This window comes from Pleurodeles waltl, chromosome 11 (assembly GCF_031143425.1).
Source record: "Pleurodeles waltl isolate 20211129_DDA chromosome 11, aPleWal1.hap1.20221129, whole genome shotgun sequence".
In the NCBI taxonomy this organism is placed as follows: Eukaryota; Metazoa; Chordata; class Amphibia; order Caudata; family Salamandridae; genus Pleurodeles; species Pleurodeles waltl.
In genome coordinates this window covers 472,810,682-472,829,097 of record NC_090450.1, presented here as the reverse complement: position 1 = coordinate 472,829,097, position 18,416 = coordinate 472,810,682, and the positions used below count along the sequence as shown (strand labels likewise).

Below are 18,416 nucleotides of genomic sequence, written 5' to 3'. Positions count from 1 at the left end.
ACAGACCCTCAAAACCACTCACACACCCACTGAGAGAGCCACACAACTTTCACACACCCACTTACATACCCACACAAGCACTTACACACCCACTCACAGACCCACACAGCCACTCACACACCTACTCATACACCCACACCCACTCACAGACCAGCACAACCAGTCACACACACACTCACCACCCAGTCACACACCCATTCACACGCCCAGTCACACACCCAGGTAGCAGGGATGTTATAGTTAGGAAATAGCATTAAAAACCCATAGAAATTCACTGAAAAAGCAAAGGTTGCAGGGACGTTATAGTTAGGCTCAGATTGCACTCGTACAAAAACATTGAAATTCAGAAGTTAGAGTTATCTCAAGTTATTTTAACTTGTGCCCTAAGGTAACTATAACTCATGCCCTTACTGTGCACTGCTAATTACCCCAAATATAACATCAATCATGACATCTTCATGAAAAATTGTTGCTAAAGTTACTATGTAATTCGTCTATAGTCACAAACAAGTTATATATGTCTATATGCTTAGAGTCCCCTATTGAGTACATTAAATAATTACCTCAGAGGAGGGCTATTCTTTGATGGCATTCAGAGTATAAGGTTACCTTGTGTAAACAGAGTACTGTGTTGGTGCCATGTTTGTTGAACCTTTATACAAAGTTGAGATAGAGGCAGGACTGTAACTTCTCTGCTTTTTGTGTAAACAGCATTCCACATCTGTGCCGTATTGGGCTTAACACATAGCCAATTAATGTAAGTATGGAATTGAAAACAGTCCAGCAATCCTGCCTCTATGAAATATCTTAAGAGTGATGTGTTGGGTGCCAGTATTTTGATTCATACCAAAGACAGAAGAGGAGCTGTAATAATGCACCAAGGGTTGTATGTGATGTCACAGAGAAACAATTTCAAAGGATACCATTACAGAGAAGCCATTTCATCTAAACTGTTTAATGGAAATTTTCAGAACGAATGGCATTCGCCATTTCATAGAAACCAATTTGTGAATTTATGGAATGATTTTTTATTCGAAATTGGCATTTGCTTGCTTATTTTTTTATGTGTAAGTGCAATGGTTGCAGACCTGCAGAATGTTTTGCCCCAGGTATTATTTCAGTGCTTTCATTCAGTGGACATTATTTCAGATTTATGCCATTTACATTGTAAAACAATCCCTTCAGATGCTTTTGGTTTGTTGAACCATTACCACCCCTAAACATCATCCCTGCCCCCTAAGAACTCCTCACCACAACTAATTACACTCAGCCCTGTACATCTACTGATAAACTGTAAAACCTCTCACTACCCCTAAATTCCACCCGTCCCAGAAACTTATAAAACCCTCACTACCCTTAAACACCACCCATCCATGACCTCTAAAATCCTCTCACCACTCCTAAACTTCCCATTCCTAAACCCTAAAAACCCATTTCTATATCTAAACTCCACCCACCCATACTCCTTAAAAGCCCTCACCACCAATAACTCCACCCAATCCTGAACCCTAAAAACTCTTCACCACTTCTAACCTCTAACTGTAAGTGAACCTTAAAAACCTCACCAGTCCTAAACTCTGCCCATCCATGAACCCTAATAACCCTCAACATCACTACTCTCAACCTGTCCCTAAACTCTAAAAACACCTCACAACCCTAAATTCCAACCTCTGCTAATATCTAAAAGAAAATACTCACCATTCCTCAATGCTACCCATGGTTCTACCCTTACACCCCCTTTCTGCACCTGAACTCCACCCATTACTGACCCCTAAACCCATCACCCCTACACATTACCCATCCCTGAACCCAAAAGCCCCTCACTAGTCCTAAACTCCATCCAAGTTGAATGTAATTTTAGGTTTTTCCTTAACATGATTTTTCAAACTACCAATCAGTGGGTTTTATAAAGCATGCAGCTACTCAGAGAGTGTCCCAGTGCTAGGGGCTCATTTGCTACCATGCTAAGTCACAGTCAGGTTTTGCAGCTGAGTTTGAAAAGGCCTTCATTATTCATGGCCTTTAAATGAACAGGGATAGAGTTGCATGTGGAAGCTGCAATAAAAGAGAAGGATGGTTCTTTCAAATTTCGATTTTTTGGAGTTCACTTACATTTGCCTTACCTTAGAATTGGGTTTCCATGATTTGGTTTCCTCCAATGTGGTTTCTTAGTTTTTGTTTCTAGATTAATTCTCATACTTGATACATGCAATAGTGCAGCATTACGCTGTACCTTCCTGGAACAGTAATAAGAAAAGAGGTACTAACCTTTGGTAACACTCTTCCTGCTATCTACCTGCAGATTCCTCTCCTTCTGAATATTTCTCAGGCATCAGACTAGATCCAGCAGTACCTCTGTGAGCTGGAAGGTGGCTCACTGCACCTCAACACTGGTCTGCTCCAGAAATGACATGTAGAGTCTGTATAGGCATCACTCCAACGTGCTGATGTCAGTTCCTTTCGAGGCTGTCCATGCCCCAAGATGCAGAGCCCCAATAGCAAATTGGTTGTGACTAGTGTGCAGATTCCCATACTTGGCATCTTATTAATGGATAGAGTCCAATTAATAGAACTGGGAGGATGGGTGGGTCAGTGAGGAATCCTCAGTTAGATAGAGTCTGTCTTCACCACTCCTAACCTCTAGCCATAACTGAATCTTAAAAACACTCACTAGCCCTAAACTCTGCCCAACCAGGAACCCTAATAACCCTCAACACCCCTACACTTCACCTGTCCCTAAACTCAAAAAATACCTTATACCCCTAAACTCCACCCATTCCTCATATCTAAAAAAACCTTACCACTCCTAAATGCTACCCATGGCTCTACTCTTACACCCCTTTCTACATCTGAACTCTACCCATTCCTGACCCCCTAAACCCATCACCCCTACACATTACCCATTCCTGAACTCAAAAGCCCCTCACTAGTCATAAACTCCGCCCAAGTTGAATGTAATTTTAGATTTTTCCTTAAAACGATCTTTCAATCAACCAATCAGTGGGTTTTATAAAGCACACAGCTACTCAGAGTGTGTCCCAGTGCTAGGGTCTCATTGACTACCATGCTAAAAACAGTTACTGATACACATAGTCAAATATTCAGGTTTTGAAAGGCCTTCACCCTTCATGGCCTTTAAATAAAGTGGGAGAGAATTGCATGTGGAAGCCACAAGAAAAGAGAAGGATGTTTCTTTAAATTTTGTTTTTTTTGTATATACTTAAAATTGCCTTTCCTTAAAACAAGGTTTTCATGATTTGGTTTCCTCCAATGTGGTTTCTCAGTTTTTGTTTTTCAATTAATTCCCATATATCATCCATGCAGTAGTGCAGCATTGTGCTGTACCTTCTAGGAACAGTGATAAGAACAAGTTACTTACCTTTGGTAACGCTCTTCCTGTTACAGGTGCTATCTACCTGCAGATTCCTCTGCTTCTGAATATTTCTCAGGCATCAGACTGGATCCTGAAACTTCAGCAGTACCTCAGTGAGCTGGAAGGTGGTGCGCTGCACCTCCGCACTGGTCTGCTGCAGAAACGACATGCAGAGCCTGTATAGGCATCACTCCAGCGCGCTGATGTCAATTCCTTTTGAGGCTGTCCACATCCCAAGATGCAGAGCCTCAAAAGCAAATTGGTTGTGACCAGTGTGCAGATTCCGATACTTGGCATATATTAATTAATAGAGAAAGTCCAAGTCTGTCTGAGAAAGAGTTATAGCAGTATCTATTTGGAGGCAAGTCTGTGAATGCTCTCAAACCAGAAAGTCCAGTAGGATAGAACAGACAAAACGGCCCTTTCAGCGCACCTGGCTGCCCAGACAGTAGTGCTTTGTGAATGGATGGCATGAGGCAAATTCAGTTGCCTCACAGATGTCCGGAGCAGGAACCCCACATCCACACACAATGGTAGTGGCCTTAGCCCTTGTAAAATGAGCTTGCAGTCCTTCCAGAAGGTTGCTCTTTGGCCAATGTGTAGCACATCTTAAATCAGAGCACAAACCAGAGGGAGTTGTTCTTTGGCACAGTCTTGCCTTTTTTCACTCCAGTGAATCTCTGAAAGAGCTGATTGTCCACCCGATGTTCTCTAGTATGATTGATGTAAAAACTCAGGGGCATATTTAAGAGCTCCTAGCACCACCAGAGAGTACCTTTTCATGAAGCTCCGGAGGCACCATGCCCTGTGCTGTATTTACAAGGTGGCATTAAGCCACTTTGTGTGGCTTAACGCTACCTTGTAAATATGGCCCCTTGACACACAACCCTCTGTGGGGAAGGGGCATGCAATGGGTGTTGCTGTGGGCGTGCCACAGCAACACCCATTGCATTTTGATGCTGCCTCACATTTATGAGATTTTGTAAACCTAAGGCAGCACCAAAATCTGACGCCACCTCAGGTGTGGCGTTAGTAAGGTGCAACGGGGAGTACTTTTATTCCTCCTCGTTTTTTGCTTTTTCTATGTGTGCTGCATTCTGCAGCACGCATAGAAATAGCAAAATGCCAGACATGATTGTTTATGTGCGAGAAGGTGTCCCTTCCCACACATAAACAAACATTTCAAAGTGAAGCTTTGGCACTTCTGTAGTACACACAGAAGTGCCAATTCACCATTAGTGATTGTTTATGTGCAGGAAGGGACACCTTCCCACACATAAACAATCAAACCCTTCAACGAAGACATCGTAAGGATGCCTGCGTTGGTGCTAGGCAGCTCAATTTAGCACCAGCACAGGGACAACACAGGGGTGCGCCTTGTTCAATTAAATACGGCACATCCCTGCATTGTGAAAATTATGGAGCGCGGTGCTGCAAGTTTTGGCGCAGCGTCACACTCCATCATTTTCTGTTAAATATGGGCCTCAGTGTTCTTCTGGGGTGCAAGTGATTTCACCTCTTCCGTAGAGGAGCCAGGTAAAGCAAAAAACGCCAGACAGGTGATATTTTGACCAATATGATACAGCGTCTCAACTTTTGGCAAGAAGGATGGTCAGGTTTGCAGAGCCAGTTTAAGAAAAAGGTGGTGTACTGCGGGTTAACACAAAGAGCTCGCAGCTCACTCACTCAGTGTGCTGATGTAATGGCGATGAAGAACAGTGTCTCTAGGGTGATGAGTTGCAGAGGACATCTATGAAGTGTCTCAAAGGTAGTGCAAAAATGAGAGGGCCAAGTTAAGGCCCCATTGAGGCACCGCAAAGGTACAAAGAGGGAAAAAGATGTTGAAGACCTTTCAAAAAAACCTGTCACAACAGGTCATTTGAATTATGAGGGCTGGACTAGAAAATGTAAAAAGGCATAAAGAGCAGAAAGATACTGTTTAACTGCGCCCAGGGCAAAGTCTTGCTGGGTGAGGGACAAAATAAGCAACAGAACATCAGATAACCTCGCCAGGAAAGGGTCAATCTGCTGTGTGTCGAAGGAAGTCTCAAATTTGTCCAAATGATAGCTGCATACAGTTGTTGTTGAGGGACGCCTGGCCTCCACCTCAACCTTCAGGCATGAAGGTGGTGACTGTTAACGCTGAGCTTGCTAATGAAATGATTAATGATTATTCATGTACTGTGAGCGATGAAACTGCATAGAAAATGTAACATAGGGAAAAATAATGCACACATTTTAAGGTGCGCCCACTGGTGTTGCCCCAAGTATTCCTGAAGTGTACTTATTAATGGCTTATTAATATGAAACAATGAGTTTATGTTTGGTTAATGTAGTCATATGTCACATTAAGGGTTATGCATTATGTATTAGCTTTATTAATTGTAGGCATTAATTTAGCAAGGTCTTTGCCTAGTTGCACGGCCTCATGTCAAGCTGCATTGCTTAGGCGTTTTATAAAATGGATACTAAGTGAATTAAATTGGGGTTTTCCACTGTGCTGACCAAATGCTCATAGCTAAAAGTCTTTCTCGTGAGAACTGTTTGGTAGGAGATTATGTACTAGCTAATGCAACAATGTTTAATGTTATGTGTGTAAGACTGACTTTCTCAGGAGAGAACAATAAACTTACTGACTGGAGTATAAGCTGCAACAATATTGTTATTTGATGAGCGCAATGACGAAAACGAAAAAGATGAGAACCAATCATCGACATGTGAACCATGTACTAGCAAAATTATAGATTTTAAGTTTTAGTTTAATTGGACTGAATGCAAACATGCAATCCCTTGACCAATAGGGACTTTGGAAGTAGTGTTAGGAAATCTAACTTAGTCGGACTGCACTGGGAGAACAGAAGCCATTCTCCACATTCTTCTTGAGAGTTTAGCCCCCATTTCGCCCATTCTACTGTCTCGGGAAGAGACGTGCTTAACTTTATTGCTTGAAGAGACTTTGCCTTTTCTGAACTTGATGCTAAATCCTGATGACTAGCTGACCAAACTGATGTCCTGAGGACGAAGACTGTCACCGCTTGCTGATCCAAACTATATTGACTATGATACTGTCTGTCAAGTCTATTTGCTTTTGTTTATAGGTACCAACCGCCGTTTTGATAAAGCCATAGTTAGTTGTTTTCCAAATTTGTGTTGACTAAATGTTTTGCATCAAGCCCAAACATGCTATTCTAATCTGATGTTTGTTGGGCTCCACATTAATAAAGTTCAATACATGTAATAGCATTTGATGTATTTTCCTTGCTGAAACTCAATGTATGTGATACTGTTTGCGCAGTTACTTCTACTAATGATTTGTACAGTAACTCTAGAATATGTAGTAGCTCAAGCTTTGATTAGATTGCGATTCTTTTGCCGCTTTGCTCAGCCAGTGTTGTTTCTGTATGTTTATCATTTGATTTTAAGGTTAACTTACGTGACATTAGCAGTATTAATATAGGGAAATAAACATTTAAACTTTTACATAAAGGTGTGGTTATTCATGATTGTAAGGTCATGGTGTGTGACAATTTCTGACTCCTATTCATTACTAATGTTATTGATTGTTATTGGTTATTGATCTGCTTGTACGGGATGTATGGTGGGAAAACATCAAAGCAAGTCAAAAGGTTCACCGACCTATTCGCGTCTCCTTTTAGGTTTACCTATTAAGGTCCGACGTGCTAACACAACTACAAAGGCCCAGGTGCAGAATCCTGGCCCATTGCTCGGACAGCAGATCCTGCTGGGAGGACAACCAGATTGGAAGACAGATACCTATGCCCAGGAGCTCTGCATACCATACTGTCCGTGTCCAATAAGGGGCCAATAGGATAAATTGGGCCCAGCCGGTCATTTTCTTTTTCAGAACTCGGGGTAGAAGCACTTACCACAGAAAGGCATACAGAAGTCCGAAGTTCCACTGTTATTCAGAATGTGTCCCTGAGTGAGTGACACCTTGGAAACTACAATGCACAGAACTGCTGACATTGAACATTCTTCACAAATAGATTGAGCCAAGGTTCTCACCATTCAAGGAAGAGACCTTGCGCCACCTACGGGTGTAATCTGAGTCAACTGCTGAGTTGCCCGTCCTAGCATTCAAGGAACCTGCGTAGGTGGTTCACCACCAGAAAAATCCCTTGATTTTACAGCCATTCCCAGAGGCGCAGTGTCTCCTGTTACAGGGTCTCAGAGGCAACTTCAATGAGATATAGGGCAGAGGTGAAAAAATCGGGATCATAGCCTGAATGTTGTGAACTCTCCTTTCCAGGGGGAAGTCATGAAACTGAACCATGTCCAGAATGGCTCACATAGAGAGGAGCATCTGAGAAGGGGTCAGATGTGACTTCTGCAGGTTGATAGTGAACCCCAAGATAACAGGAGATTTGCCATAGTCTGAAGGTGGATGACGAGTGCCTGTGGTGATTTGGTACTCAACAGCCAGTTGTCGATGTAGGGGAAGGCTGGGATGCCTGACCTTGGAAGGTGTGCTGCAACCACCCTTAAGGTGAGACCAGACGGGAGCACAGCAAACTGAAAACGCTAGTTTCCCACCCTGAATCACAGGTAGTGCCAGTAGGCCTGCAGGATGGGTGTATGGAAATAGGCGTCCTGCAGATACAATGCCACCATCCAGTCTCCAGAGTCAAGGGCAGACAAGACCTTTGCCAGAGTGAGCATTTTGAATTTGTTCTTCTGGAGGAAGGCATTGCGAGGGCACAGAACTAAAATAGGCAAAGGGCTCTGTCCTTCTTTGGCATCAGAAAATAGTGGGGATAACAACCACAACCCACTTCTAGTGCAGGCACTCTCTTCATAGCCCCTTTTGCCAAAAGGGCTTGCACTTCCTGCTGCAAGACTGGCAGATGGTCCTCCGTCAATAGGTCCAGGGTCAGTGGAGAACCAGTCTGGACAATCTGTAGGACCCATGTGTCCAATGTTATACCCAACCAACTAGTCAAGAATCTTTGGATACTCCCTGCAACTGGGTGGCTGTACTCCACTAAGGGATGCTAAAAGGGTTTTGAAGGTGGGGTAGCGGGTGCCAGGGGGTGGGGTGGTAGAAGGACAGTGTACTGTCCATGCAGGTGAGGTTGATGGGTGTGACAGCCTTGGCCGCAAATGTTCTGGGCACCTTGCTGAGGCTGAACTGGCTGTTGTTATGGGATACCTCTTCTGAAACCATGAAAGTAGTAGTAGGATATATGCTGCTGATGATGCACAGCAGATAACCCAGGGAGCATGCTGTGTCCCCGCTCTCTTTGAACTGTGACAACGAATGGCAACACCAGTGTTAATGGCTCACCTGATGGAATCCATGGTACGGTGGCCACCATGAATTGTACATTTGGCAATCCTGTATGGCTTAGGTTAGGACAGTCGGGACACCTGGGAGGACTTGGGCAACCAAATCGCAGTTTGTGAGGGACTAGTAGCCCAGTAGGCAACTGGCACTGACTGACCTAAGGGCCAAACTAGTGGAAGAAAACTATCTTCCCAAAGGTCTCCACTCTCTTGGACTCCCTATTGGGGGGAGGGGTCGTCCAAAAATAATTTGGGTTAATCAGCACCAAGCTCTCATGAGAGAGATGAGGAGACAAAAAGGCAGGGTCACCAGGGTCAGGTCAGTAGTGTCTGGTAATATGCTTATTGACCAGAGGGACAGAGCAGGGTTTTGCCCAGGCTCCCAAGAGGGTATCAGTGAGTGTCTAGTTGAAAGACAGTAGAGGCTCAGTGGATGTTTGCCCTAGCTGGTGTACTTTGGTCAGGACACTGATTTTGACCTCTGAGCTGGGGTTGTAGAGGTCAAGAACTTCGACCGCTCACTGCATGACCTGAAGCACTCTCTTCAGGGTTCAGGTCTGGATGAGAGACAAGGCTGGAATCAGAAGAAGTGTCAAGACCACTGGCATCCTGGAGGTCATCATACCAGTTTTCTTCATGGTAGGGTTAGCCAATTTAACCCCCTGTATCATAGTCATTAACGAAATCCGTCCCAAACAAGGAATGCAATGTATGAGATTTGCCTTGTGGACGAGGGATGTTAAGCAGGTCAGGTTGTGGTTTGACGGAAACTGAGCGCGGTCTTGTTTGAGATTGGAGCTGCAAGGATTTGGGTTCAGAACACAAGGGACAACTTATCCTCCAGTGTTGGTGGAGTATGGATTGGTGTTGATGCTTCGGGACCTGGTGTGAATCCTAGCACTGGAGTCGGAGTCTATAAAGGAGCAGGGGGAGGCCAAGTAAAGGGTTCGGAGGGTCCAACTGCATTGAGGGTAAACCCAGCAGCGGTATTCCAGGACGGGGGTCCTCTTAGGTCCTTGGGGGGCTGTTAAGGCATCAGAGGTAGTTTGAAGGGATTAGATGAGCCACAGCATGGCCTCTCAGAACTCTTGGATATGCCTTGATGCTGCAAACTGCCCTGGAAACTCAGATTGTGTCAGAACAAGTTGCAGAAAGGGGTCATACCAGACCTACTTTGGGAGGGAGATCGAGAGGCATGGTGACTTCCTCAGGCCCTCTCAGGGTTATGATAGTGGTGGGAAGGAGCTGACTCCTGCTTGGGTTTTTAATGTTTTTTCTTTGACTTACCCTAAGATTTGGAGCACAATGATGATCAACCTTGGAGCCACTCGTTCAACTTCTGTACCGCAGGAATAGGACTGAGACTGACCTTTGGAATTGGACTGGTCTCGACGTGGTGTCTTTCAATGCTTGATGATGTAGAGTTTCATATCGTGGTCCCGTTTGGCCTTTGGGCTCATCAACGTGCAGTCCCTGCGGGCCTTGAGTCGACCCCAGGTACCAAAGGCAAACCTGATGAGGATCTCTTATAGGTATTTCCTTGTAACAGTCCTTGCATTGGTTTAAAACCTGTCATTTTGGGAAGTGACCTTTCCCTAGCAAAGTGTACATTTTTGGAGATTAAATAGCCTCAGAGATGGATCCACATCTGTTGGTGTAGCACGAAAGAAACTGACATCAGCATGTGAGTGGTGGGAATATAGACTCTGCACGTCATGGCATGAGTGAGAGAGCTGTACGGTGCCGTACTGGCACGGCGAGGTACTGCAAAAAAGTTTCCAGATCCATTATGATGCCTGGGAATATTAAAAAATTGAAGAATCTAAGACTAAGATAGGACTGTACACATAGTCTAATGATAAAGCTGTGTGAGAGTGTCATCTTCGTGGTACTATATGATAACAATTATCTTTAATATTATATATGTTAATTATGTTCACATAATTTTTTACTTGAGGCAATACATCGGTATATGGTCTACTGGGCACAACACATACTCAAATTTGATTTATTCACACTATCACAATGGGATAACTATTGCATTTGGTGCATATGGGTTAAGGGTATGGAGTCAAGGTTAAAGAGTTATGGGGTTTGGGTTAAGTGTAAAGAATACAAGGTTAAGGAAGTGGGAATCGGATTTATGTTTGGGATAATGGGTGGATAGTGTTTAGGGTACCGGGTAAGCTTTAAGGATTTGGATCTAGGGGCTATGTATTTAAGGGTATTAAGTTAAATGCATGGGTTAAGGGAATAGGGTTAAGAGTAAAAGGGCTAAAGACACCAGATAAGCATTAAGGGATTAGGTAAAGGTTGATAGGTTTAAGAGTTCAGATATAAAGGGAAGTGTTAGGGATTATAGTGTCACAGTTGGAAATGCTTTAATTTGAGAGTAGTTGACAAGTGTCTTGGTTATCTGTATCCTACCTCTAGAAGAAAAAAGTGTTGCTTTTCATAGTAATATTGCACTTTATTAATTTCAGTGGAACACACTTCAGTTTGGAAGTTTAGAACAATTAAAAACGAACTGGTGATATTTCTCAGTAAAATATTTAAACTAAGAAGGCACAAACAATGTAACAATGCAGTTTCTTTATGGTATTTCCTACATATTGTGGTGCTCAAGGGCAAACACGTGCATAGGTGACAAAAGCTGTCACAATCAACAAAATCCTGAATCTCAAAGTATCTCCAATAGAGGCCGCAATCTCTGATATCTATTCATCCCCAAAGAAAACACATAACGTCCGAAGCTGTAACACCCTCGACATTTAACCGTTTGCAAATTGTGATTTCTTATCAGGAATGTACAAAAATGAATACGGTGAAAGCACACTGACTTTTACCAAATGCATTTGTATTTTGTGAACCAACATATATTCTTAAAGGGTGGTTCACAAAATATAGCAATGTAGCGGGTCCCAATTTTACCTACCTCTTCAATATGCATTAGGTCGGTTTCAAATTGCGACCCACTACGACAGGCTACAGTCACAGGCATACAGGCATGCTGGGATCAGCAGACCACCATGTCAGTGATTGCTTTTAAATAAAGCAATCTTAAAAAAAAAAAAAAAAAATGCATAATTTTAATTTTTGTTTTTAATTACACCTTTTTAGGAGCATGCACTAGTCCCATGGACCACAGCCTGCTCCTAAAAACGTTTTTGGAAACATTCACAAAGGGGAAGACTTCCCTTGTGGATCCCTTTCTGTTTGCGAATGGCTTACTACCTCCGTTGAGGGGTGGTCAAATATTAATGTTTAGTGATTGGATTTCAGTAGTAAAACATTAACATATCCCTAAAATAATTGTATCTAGTCCCAAACCAAAACTGTGATTCGGTAACACTCAGTATTGTAGACAAATTTTATGAATCAGAGCCTTACCGCCTGTAAATTACTTTAGTACATGAGGGCCCTAGTTTCTTAAATGTAATAGAAGGTATATCACTGACAGCATCCTTAAGTAGCTCCTATCCCTCTGATACATACTATAATTAGCTTACAATCTTTAAGATTTTAAAGAATGATTATTGAATTGTATGATCAATGGTAAATATTTTCCCTGAAATGGTCTGTATTTAGACTGCAGCAATCCAAGAGTATCTCTGACCTTATCACTATCCAATGCTTTCAATTCAGTCTTAACGGTCTTAAATCTATTACAATTTACTGGCTAGAGCAATTGCTACCACCATAATCATTTCCGCATATAGTATACTATGCTGTTAGTAGGACCAGCGCAAATAGCATGCAAAATGCTGTTTATACAGTTTCTGTGGGTAATGATTTAACCAGTGTTAATTTCAGGATTCTCCAGATTTTATGATATCATTACAAGGCATATTTACAAAACAAAAAATAAGCAATCTTGTGTCTAATGTGCGTTATGTGGCATGCACATTAATCTGCACCTTCATTAAGAGTCTCCCAGCTGAGTAACAACAATCTGGTATCTATAAATCATTTTAATGTATGTGTTATGTATTACAGGTTTGCAAAATTATTTTATGTTTAAAACATTTTATTGACAGGTTGGTAAAAATAAGCATAATCATAGACTACACAGTTTTGGATTATGTAGCAATAAAACACCTCAATTTTCACTCTGTGTGTGATTCCACACCTTTACAGTCCTGCTCTGGCGACGCCTAAGCCACGGGTGCTATCTTGAAACGCACCCCGTCTCAGTCTAGCGCACAGTGCCTTTTAAACAAAGGCCAGTGGCCCAGATGTACCTCCTGAATGAAGCAGTCAGACACTGCTGCCAGGTAATGTCAGCCTTCCTACTTCTCTATGTAACTTTGGGCATCTTTGCCGCTCACCAAGGGTGAATGCTTGCTCTGCCATCTCCCAGCTCAAAATTAGTTTAACACTATGAGTTACACTTCAGTTTTAATATAATAAAGGAAAGGGAATTCTGAAAATGGTAATAGCTAAATATAGTCTAAAATATCTTAACCCGGAAACATAATTTATTTAGTTTTTGCTGCTGCTTAAAATAGAACTAATAAAAAAAAACACAAACCTTAAAAACACACATGAAACCTCCATCTGGCCTTTTTTCTAATTTTTCTGAGGTCACTGGGAACAAACAAAAAATATTGAATTTTTTGCTAAAGATATTTGCCTAACTTAATCTTCCACGGCTCAATGAAGCTCCACGTTCAGACTGACAGCAAAGATAAGGAAAATACGGGTTGATGTTGCAAGGTGCGGACAGGGCTGGAAGGAGATAGGGAGAGCTCTAGAAAAATTAGGTGACCAGGAAGGTGGCGTGTCTTGCCTCTAACATCACCTAGTCCAAACAGTTTATCTCAATGACAGACATGACTACGGACAGCTGTATTCTATATACTTTGGCTTCCTTGTTTTAAGTTTCTATTTGCTATGAATTCTGGTGGGGTTGTCTCGGCATTTTCCAGTGTGTTAATAAATCTAAAGAAAGAAGTGTTTATTCTTTTTCTGCTCCACAACAAATCATGGGGGTGGTGTTTTTCCAGTGTTTATATAGAACTGGCATTTATTTAATTCCCTCTCTCATTCAATTCTACTTTCAAATCTTCCTTCCTGCTCCTAATTCATGTTCTGTACTTTTCCCTTGAATTTGCTCTTACAAGTATGTTTTAATTAGTTTCCTCTCTTTCCTGCCTATCTCTTTTCCCAGAATGCAAACTCCACTTTCCAGCAGTCCAGTCCCACACTGTGCCCGGGTTGTGCATGGATGGGTATATGTTTGCACTTCAATAATATTTGACTGCAGCAGATAAAATTTAAATAGTGAGCATTTAACACCATTACCTGTTGTTATGTTCTTCACATAAGTAGCACAGAGCAACTGATTGAAGATTTTCTATTTAAGATATGAGATATATTTTGTGGGTGATCGCTGCTCTGTTATTGTAAACGAGTCCATGCTGCTCTGTTCTTTGTCTCCAGGTATCAAGGAAGGACTGGGCATATAAATGTGGCATTAATAGCTGGCCTGGACATAATCCTGCTCTATTTGGTTGTAGGCAGAGTATGGTAAGAAATTAATACACATAATGTTAGCTATAGGATCATTGGTGACAGCAAACTCTGTTTCTCCACAAAGAAGCAGCTGAGGTAATAGAGAAACTTCAGGACGTGCAGGATCAATTCTGGCAGCTTGGCCAGTTCATAAAGTGAATAGAGTTTTTATTTTACATGACTGAGCTATTTCTGGGATTTTGTGCCTTACCATGGTTCGGGTGAGTCATACTGGGAAGATCCACCAGAGAAAAGTATTTAGAGGTAGAGTGTACAATAATATTGCTTTGATACTAGAGGCAGGAAAGTAGTAAAAGTGCAGGTAAATTTGGGGGCATATTTACAAGCCCCTAGCGCCTTCCAGCGTCACATTAGCGGCATTTTATTTTTAAGCTAAAGTGCGTCAGAAAGACTTTTTTGCCACACCTTATTTACATAGTGGTGTAGTATTCGCATTGCACCACTTTGCACACCCTTACACCACATTATACCTGCGAATGCATAATGTATTCAGGGGGGGCAATATGGCACAAGGCGGCCCGCAAAATGGAGCAGTGAAGTCAACATGATTTCACTGCTCTATTTTTGGCTTCATTTTTAACGCCTGCTCAAAGCAGGCGTTAAAATTCACACACCCACACAAACATATGGGCCTCCTTGCACTTCTCTGCACTAGCGTCAACATTTTTGATAATAGTGCAGGAAAGTGCCACAATAGCGTAAAAAATGATGACGCTATTGGCATAACCACCGCCATGGTGCGCCATATTGTAAATACAGTGCACCCATGGTGTTGTTAGGTGAGGCAAGGGTGAAGCACTGATGCGCCAGTTTCTTCTAAATATGCCCCTTGGTGATTTCTGGCTTCTACTTCTCTTCGGTGGTGTTTTATCAGTTCTAATTATTTTAAGTCAAAACTGGAAGATCCGTTTATCTTCCATGTGAATTCAGGAAGGGAAAGATGCATCGTGGGAGGAGAATTTTTCTGCCTAGTTGCATGTTTTATACTGTAATTAGTACAGTGTTTTTCCCTTTCTAAGGGCTGCAAACATCACGTGTGTCAAACTTAATATAGTAATGCTCACAGTATCACCCGGGGCAAGAAGAAGAGTGTAGTTGTCCCTGCGGGGATTCGAAATAATGACCCCGAGATGTCTACAGTGAGCACTTAACTCAATGGGCCATCATTCTGGCTTGCAGGGTTTATTACGAAGGACCAATTGTAAAAAAATAAATAAAGATACACCACATACAATGAATTGATGCACATGTGAAGGAATTTGAAATTGGAAGTATAAAATGGAATTGGCATCCTTATCTTGATTTGATGGATTAGCACAAATAAAGCAAACGGAATCTAGTTTGGACAATTGGTGTACTCAATTGAATCAGCAGTGGTATGTGCAGACAAAAAGAAAGCATGCATTAAAAGCCAAAAAGACAAAGTGATATTCTAGAGTCTAATATTTTGCTTCTTCTTTTAGAAATACAATTTTTGCCAAATTCAAACCTTCACACTAAATGTTCAATGTCTGCATATTTGTTTGTGCATTAAATAAAATAGTTTATATTTTGTGCATTTGTTTGATGCATATTTTTTCTGTATTTTTGAATATGAATTTGAGGTTACATTCATAGACATTTCTTAGGTGGGGTCCTCAGCTTCAAGCAGTAATTCACTGGGGGTAAGAAGCAGTCAAAAGTCATATTGTAACTCTTGGGCTGTAGACAGGCAGGCGAGTTTGCAGTTCTCTGTGAACTTTAAGTCTTGCCGTTGAAGATAGTTCTAGAAAAAGTACACCTGCTCATAGTCTGTGATATTGCTCACATAGGCAGGCTGGAAGTTGTATATCAGGGCAGCTTCCTCTTCTTCTTCGCTGGCAAACTGGTGAGAGCTCTTCCTGGCTGTGAATAGAGGACACTGTGATTAGGATGAGAATTTAATTTCACTTGTGATATACATAACTAAAGTGAACCTGCTAGCAGGCCATGATTTCATTCTATGTGGCACTGCAAGAAGAAGCTTGGACAAAGAACTTGGTCAGGATGGTTTATCAGAGTGCACCCCCGCCACCCCCCCACAACAAAAAAGACTAACCGGTTGAAAACTAGCTATTATGTGTGACATAGACAGCTTTCCACACAATCTGTTAAATGGTAATTTATGAAGAAAAAGAAACACTTGAGAGATGCATTGGTTTCTTCTTATTCCTAATTAAAAGGTTCCTTACCTTTGGAACCACAGAATCCTAGCCTTTAGAATGTTTCCAGGCACCAGGCTAGATCCAGATTTTTTTTAGTGCTTTCTGCCAGCCAGTAGGTGGTGCCATAGGGCTCTGGAAGACTTCATGTCGCCTGCATATAAGCACCATCCCAGCGTGCTGATGAAGGTTCTTAAACTTTGCCCTTCTGCACCAACAGATTCCGAGCACTTCCTACAAATTACAGATGATGGTGTGCCAAAATCTCACTTGGATCATTATTATAATAATGTTCAGGAGTCAACTCTATGGTGCTGGAGGTGGGTGGTCGGTGAGGAATCTGCGGTTAGATAGAGTTTCCTCCAGAAAGAGCATTAATGGAGGCAAGTAACACTTTTGATGTAGGGAAGTTGCACTGAGAGTGCCTACAGTTTTCTAACATGGAACGCAGAAATCATGGAGGTAACAAAGACTGCTGACTACCAGAAGCCATAGGCTCAAGTGGTGTGCACATTAGGAACATCAGGACTAGATGTAGGTGCCACTGAGACATGACACATGGTTTTGGAAGGAACATATGCACTAGGCCTTTTAAAAATGCATGAGGGTTGATCAGGCAAACCTAAAAAGACTGAAAGAGCTGAAAAGTAGCCCTCAAGTGTGCCCACTGCAAGGCCTTGGTGGGCCAACTATAAAACAATACATACGTGAGTTTGGTCTGCAGAGGTTCTAGATGACCTATGCCACACCAGACGGCAACATCTCCCAGCACCAGCAATAGATTAATTTTTTGGATTGGTGTCCTAGAAGCACGAATGCCATCCACCACTGCAGTGGCAAGTCAAAACAATTTAACTGCTGCTGCTCAATCTCCACACTTGGAGGTGTAGGTTGTGAATATATGGGTGCAGGACCCTCCCGTTTTGCTGAAACAAGAGGTTCTCCCGAAGTGTTACTTTGATGGGATGGTAAATACTTAGGAGCTTGAGGCACCACACTCTTCTGGCCCCGTCCAGAGCTATTAGGATGACCTAGGCCCAGTCTGTCTGGACAGAAATTGGAGCAGGGGAAGCAGTCCCGGAATTATGCACAGGACTCCCACCTCATTGCAGACAGAATGTGTCTTCCAATGACCTTCTTTGAGGAAACTCCAATGCACAGAAGCTGTGACACTTCACATTCTTTTTATTTTTATTTTTTTTATTGAGCTTTTTACAGTATAAAAAATACAACAAACAAACTTGCCAGTTATCATCATTAGTGTGTTACATATGGTATGCTATTAGGTGTCGAATAAAAAGAACGTGTTACAATAGTCAACATGTCCGTATTAATAGAGATTACAAGCCACTAGCCTGGGCTCAGGGGATCGGGGGGCCACAACATTTTGCTTTAGCATGTAGAAAGGGCAGTAGCGGATGAAAACAGGGTTAGTGACCAGGCACACTCCAGCGATACGAACACCAGCCACATGATGTGAAAGGAGAGAAGTACGATGTAACACCCACCGTCCCCCCCCTCCCAGGGGTCATTCACTCAGAGTATCACTCCCCAACCTACCACTCCGATGTTCCCGAGCCCAACTCACAAACGGATCCCAGATGTCACGGGGCCTAGAAGCAGCCAGCATTAACTCCCAGAATGTAGTTAACTGCGTGTGTCCGTAGGTTACATCAGCTAGCCAATCTCTCACCATAGGTACCCTCTGCCTACCCCAGTGGATTGCCACCCATCGTTTAGCAAACAGTAGTAGTAGTGCATGCAGCCTGCGCACTGTTGGCGGAATGTTCCTGACATATCCCAGAAGCCCAAGCCGAGGGGAGGGGACATCCGAGCGACCCACTATCTGATTTACCGACACAAAGATCTGGGACCAATAACCCTTTAACCTTGGGCAGGACCACGCTATATGTAGAAAAGAGGCCGAGGCCGACCCACATCTCCAACATTCATCTGTCTCCCTAAGCCCCATTTTCCTCAGGCTGATGGGGGTTCTATAGAACCTGTGCAAGTATTTAAAATGT

At 42.5% G+C, this 18,416-nt stretch overlaps 1 protein-coding gene across 1 annotated transcript in view; it reads right to left on the bottom strand.

Annotated features, from left to right (window-relative positions):
- Window positions 1-12,484: 12,484 nt before the first annotated feature.
- The window catches only part of LOC138265784 (gamma-glutamyl hydrolase-like), a 189,092-nt gene continuing 183,160 nt past the window's right edge, over window positions 12,485-18,416 (bottom strand). Inside the window, exon 9 of the mRNA XM_069213812.1 lies at window positions 12,485-16,096. Within this exon, the coding sequence (XP_069069913.1) occupies window positions 15,978-16,096 (119 nt within the window). The 3' untranslated portion in view covers window positions 12,485-15,977. The remainder of the gene's footprint in view (window positions 16,097-18,416) is intronic.